This window comes from Anolis sagrei, chromosome Y (genome assembly GCF_037176765.1).
Source record: "Anolis sagrei isolate rAnoSag1 chromosome Y, rAnoSag1.mat, whole genome shotgun sequence".
Lineage (NCBI taxonomy): Eukaryota > Metazoa > Chordata > Lepidosauria > Squamata > Dactyloidae > Anolis > Anolis sagrei.
This window is the reverse complement of record NC_090035.1, coordinates 31,628,353-31,634,352: the sequence shown is the minus strand read 5'-3', so window position 1 is coordinate 31,634,352 and position 6,000 is coordinate 31,628,353. Positions and strand designations below refer to the sequence as shown.

The 6,000-nt window shown below is 39.0% G+C and overlaps 1 protein-coding gene across 1 annotated transcript in view; it reads right to left on the bottom strand.

The window, feature by feature from the left end:
* Positions 1-233: 233 nt before the first annotated feature.
* Positions 234-6,000, bottom strand: part of LOC137095078 (nuclear transcription factor Y subunit gamma-like) — a 67,593-nt gene continuing 61,826 nt past the window's right edge. The window contains exons 8-9 of the mRNA XM_067461290.1: positions 4,728-4,787; positions 234-451 (exon numbers count right to left, since the gene is read on the bottom strand). Coding sequence (XP_067317391.1) covers positions 332-451; positions 4,728-4,787 — 180 coding nt within the window. The 3' untranslated portion in view covers positions 234-331. The remainder of the gene's footprint in view (positions 452-4,727; positions 4,788-6,000) is intronic.

Genomic DNA, 6,000 nt, shown 5'->3' with positions numbered 1-6,000 from the left:
CAACTCAGACAACAGGGAAAGTGGACGGAGTGACAGAAAAGATCTTGGACCATTGGAGAAACCATGGCTCAAAAAGAGCCCTACATCCGTTTGTATAGACTGAACAATTTAGGATTTACAAGTTCTAAAAAAATCACACATAATAATAATTATAATAAAAAGGATGTGTATTATATTGCCATCAGTTCATTGGGGATATCTTTTTCACCCAAGAGATTGAAACAGTCCATATAATACAAAGTGGCGTACAGCCCTTGACAGCTGCATATCAAATGAAGGTGGGGACAATGGAGGAAGCCTTACTATCTGACAATCCACTGGCTGGACAGCTTCAGTCTCCTGTAACCTGTGGGGACTGCCCGTCTGTTGCCTGACTGGCCGACTGGATGAACATGGGCTGTGTGATGTCCTGCCCGGCAGGCATGGTCACTTGCTGGATCTGATACAGTTGCTGCAAAAGGACGGGTAAAAAGAGACACATTAGTGTGGAATTGAAGTACCGTATATACTCAAGTATAAGCTGAAATTTTCAGCCCCTTTTTAAGGCTGAAAAAGCCTCCCTTGGCTTATACTCAAGTCAAGGTTATTTATTATTTTACTCTATTATTATTATTATTATTAATAATAATAATAATAATAATAATAGAAACACAACAAGATGAGTCTAGAGCAAACAAGATCACTCTGCTGTTGTATTGGATCACACGCAGACACTTCCCAAGTGTCTAGGACTATGTAATGTATTTGCGAATAATATGTGCAGATCCCAGTAGGGTGGCCTTTTGCATCTGGCAGATGGTAATCTTGTCAGCGCTGATTGTATTTAAGTGCTCTTTAGGCACTGCACCCAGTGTGCCGATCACCACTGGGACCACCTTGACTGGCCTGTGCCAGTCTTTGCAATTTGATTTTTAAATCCTCGTATTGTGTCAGCTTTTCCAGTTGTTTCTCTTCAATCCTGCTCTCGCCTGGGATCGCAACATTGACGATCCATACAGTCTACCGTATACCATGCAGCTGTGGACAAGTCTACATAGGGACCACCAAATGCAGTGCCCAAACACAAATCAAGGAACATGAAAGGTACTTCAACCAGAGAAGACAGCCATAATAGAGCACCTGATGAACCATCCTGGACACAGCATATTATCTGAGAACACAGAAATGCTGGACCACTCTCACAACCACCATGTTGGTGAGAAGTCATTGAAATCCACAGAGAAGTCATTGAAATCCACAAGCATGTGGACAATTTCAATAGAAAGGAGGAAACCATGTAAATAATAATATAATAATAATAACACTTTATTTGTACCCCGCTACCATCTCCCCAAGGGACTCTGTGTGGCTTACACGAGGCCAAGCCCGCAATACATCAATAAACAGAACATCAATGAACAAAATCTGGCTACCAGTATTAAAAAAACTCTAAAATTACAACAGCAAAACAACAGAGAGGAAATAATCTGGGATATCTAATCACCTCTCAACAAAAGACTGCTCCAGGCACTAACAAGCCACACCAAACAACAGCCAGGCCATCAAATGCTAATCAAGGTGGTTAGTTGAAACGTTCACACCTAGCTCCAGCAGACAAGAGCCCTTTGTCCCACCCTGGTCATTCCATCAGAAAACCCTTTTTCCTAGTTCCAACAGTCTTCACTACCTCTGAGGATGCTTGCCATAGATGCAGGCGAAACGTCAGGAGATAATGCCTCTAGAACATGGCCATGTAGCCTGAAAAAACCTACAACAACCCAGTGAAAATACATAAATCTATACTTGGTTTTTTAATACAATCGTGAGGTCAGGAGTATTGTGCTCCAAAACTCTGTATTATTTACATTTATTATTTTACTCTATTATTATTATTATTATTATTATTATTATTATTATTACATTTACATTATTTTACTATTATTTTTATAACATTTATTATTTTACTCTATTATTTTTATTATATTTATTATTTTACTCTCTTTTTTATTATTAGAAGGATGTGTAAGCACATTTACATTGAAGGTTAGAATAATGAGTCTTATCTTAAATTACAGTTTTATGTAAATATTCAAAAACATTTAACCTACTGATGCCTCATTTAATGTAATTTTATTGCTAACTATTTTTATTTTGAAATTTACCAGTAGCCATTGCATTTCCCACCCTCGGCTTATACTAGAGTCAATATGTTTTCCCAGTTTTCTGTGGTAAAATTAGGTGCCTTGACTTATATTCAGGTCAGCTTATTCTCAAGTATATACGGTACCTTTTGAAAAAACATATATAGGCAAAAGTAGGACTCATATAACACAGCTCTAAAACCTTTCAGTTTTTCTCAGTTGCGGAAACGAAATGTGCCGTTTCTTAATAAATTTAACATGCTAAATTCAAATATAATAATTAAATGTGTTAATTGGCTCTGGTTTTTATGCAACAGCTATTTCAATTTTCTCTACAATAGGTAATTCATTAATATTATGATAATGCGCCTAACCTTACTGCATGTATATAAACCATGAATATTTACTAAATTTTAGTCAAATTATATTGCCAATAGTTTATACATGAGAAATATTTATTTAATTAGTCTATTGTTTGTGTTTGTGCAGCAAGAAACTATATTAGTAGGCCTAATGCAGTTGAAAAGTCTGAAAGTTTAAATGTCGCTTTAGTCGTGACTTTAGTTTATATTCTGTTTGCTTCTCTTGACTTTTATTTTGTATTCAAGGAAAGGATTATCTCTTACAATGCTCCAGCAGTAGTCTGACAGCATTGACGGAGTCCATTTGCTTTGATATCTTTTTTCCATAGTGGCAACTTGTTGATGGAAACGCTCACCATGCTCGTCGCTCACTGCCCCACAATTTGAGGGAAAGAAATCCAGGTGTGAGTCAAGGAAATTAATTTTTAATGACATGTTACATCCAAGACGATGGTAGGCTTGGAGTAGTTCTTCAACCACTTCCTTGTAGTTTGATGATTTGATGTTTCCAAGAAACTTTGATGTTACTGACATGAATGATATCCACGCAGCCTTTTCTTTTCCTTTCAATAGAGAAAGAAACTCGTTGTCACCCATAAGTTGAGGGATCTGTGGGCCAACAAAAATTCCTTCATTTATTTTTGCAGCAAGTAAGATAACAACAGCTTTTAGGTCACAAAAGACTGACCATTGATGTTGATCGTAGTTGATGCATCTTAGAAGCTCTTTCAGGTTTTCATATGTTTCTTTCATTGCAACTGCATAAGCAACTGGAATAGATGGTAACTGATTCCCATTATGCAGTAATACAGCTTTAAGACTTGTTTTGGAAGCGTCAACGAATAACCTCCACTCTTTGGGATTATAATTTATGTTGAGGGCCGACATTAAATCGCAGATATTCTTACAAACAGCAATATCACCTTCCTGGTCAAAGAGTGGAAGAAGGTCTTTCTGACGGTCACGGTATAGTGATGTACGAACATCATCTGCCAAGAGATTCCATTGCTTCAGTCTTGAACCTAAAACCTCGGCCTTGTTCTTAGGAAGATCCAGATCTCTTATTAGGTTGTTGAGTTCCATCTGTGTTATGAGATGCGGTTCATTGGATGTGGATGACAGAAAATCGGGGTCAAATAAGGCTATTGGATCACCACTACAAGCTTCGTCTGGTTCTTCCTCACTGGAGTCAATTACGAAAGAGTCAGGTGCTTCTGGAATTGGTAGTCCTTCTCCATGAGGTACTGGATGCAGGCGAAACGTCAGGAGAAATGCCTCTAGAACATGGCCATATAGCCCGAAAAACCCCACAAGAACTGAGATTTCTTTCTCTTTGTAACACCTTTCTGAATTGGAGGCACCATACAAAAGTAACAATTACTGACATGATCGGTTGGTTCCCGCCAAATCATTGGCACTGCAAAAGGCATGGAATACTTTTTCCCCTTCAGCCACTGGACACGTCTCGATCCACATGAATTACAGCAGATGTGGGGTGCCCAACTTTTGTCTTGGTCTCCTATTTCGCACTCAAAATACAACTTGTAGGCTTTCCTAATCACTGCTGTTATTCGTCTCTTTTGTGATTCAAAAGTAACTTCACCGCAAACATAAGGGGAAATTATCTGCTTTATATACACACCTGCGAGGCATAACTACAGTAGAAAAGAACAATGTAAAATGATGTTTAACGATAGTCTTCAACTGACTGACCCTCACCGTTCAAAAGTCTGGCCTTATATAGGGCTTTCTGGCTTTTGCACACGGTACTAATACTGCGTCATCAAACTTTCTAGAATATTCTAGAATCTTCCATAGTGTAAGTCGCAACATGCATTTTTTCAACCATACGTGATGACGTGATTGCTTATATCATAAAAACTAGAGCCAATATACATTTTTAAATGTCATTTTCGTTTTCAGTACCCCAAAATCATAAAAGAACAGCTATTTTCAGGTCGGCAACTTTTTCTCTGTTGAACAGTGTAATTAAAACTCTTAAGGCGCACTGTTATTACCACATAACGTTTGTTACTCAACTTGGAATCTGTTACTAATCTTTAGCGAAGGACCCAACTAAAACAGCAGTGTTTACCATTTTGGTTTCGAAGGAGTAGGCGGATCCATTGGAGGCATGGCAAGGCGGTGGGGACCCTCCAGCCCCCTCCCAATTTGGGCACCAACCCTAAGGAGGTCCTCTTCCTTCCAGAAGAGTCTTCAGCCCCATGCATCTCCAATCACTTACCTGCCCGTCTGTAAACTGGCTGAATTGCTGTTGTCCCTGTTGAACCTCTGTCTGCGCAATCTACAAAAGTCATGGGGTTATTGACATCTGCAATCCCACCCTTCAAAAAGTGGGAAAGTCAGACCATGCATAGCTTAACTGTACATTAAAAGATACACACACACACACACAGAAGGCCACTTGGAATCATAGAATTCTGGGGCCTTAAGTCCTGCTTGACATCAATAGCAAGGCTCGGTTCCTGAACTGGTGCCCGAGTTCCTTTCAGGTGTTCACAATACCTTTACCTCATCTGAATAACTTCCTGATGGAAGGAATAGATCAAATGTTGTACAAAAAGTATAGCCTGCATGGGAAGCGATGCATGCACAACAACTATTCACCAAAGATCACATGGAACAACATTGCTTATATCTGAAGGTGGAGATATGGCAACAGGGCAATGGAGGCATAAGAGACTTCCCCTTGCACTTTGTCAGAGTTTTTTTTTTTTTCTGGTTGTGAAAGTATGTCATAGAACCACTATGGAGAAGGAAGTGTTAGAGAGGAAGTTTTGGACGGGAGAGGGAGAAGCATAACTTGTTCCAAAGGGAAGTCTCCAGACAAAACTTCTTAATTTATATGTTTATATGTTTTTATGCTTTAATTATTGTGTGATTTAAGTTTGATTTGGTTGTATGTTTATTATTACTATATGGGGTTTTTGTTGTTGTTGTAAGCCACTCTGAGTCCTTTCGGGGAAAGGGGGAGGAATGGATATAAATAAAGCTGCTGCTGCTGCTGCTGCTCCTCCTCCTCCTCTTCTTCTTCTTCGAAACACAAGATATCCACAGCAGACAAGGCTGCGCTGCTGGCTGTTATATCGGATCACACGTCGGACACTTTCCAAGTGTCTAGGACTGTGTGATGTATCGGCGAATCATGTGTGGCCTTCTGCAGCTGGCAGATTTTGTCAGTGCCGACTATAAGTGCAGGCCAAGGTCTTTAAATTATTATTTAAATTATTATTATTAAATAAAATAATAATAATCTTTAAATTATTATTATTATTATTATTAGATACCCAACAAGATTAGTACACAGCAAACAAGATAACTATGCTGGCTTTTGTATTCAATCTCACATCGGACACTTCCCAAGTGTCTAGGATTGTGTGATGTATCGGTGAATAATGCATACAGATCCAAGTAACTGACAGATGGTAATTTTGTCAGCACCGATTGTGTTTAAGTGCAGGCCAAGGTCTTTAGGCACTGCACCCAGTGTGCCAATC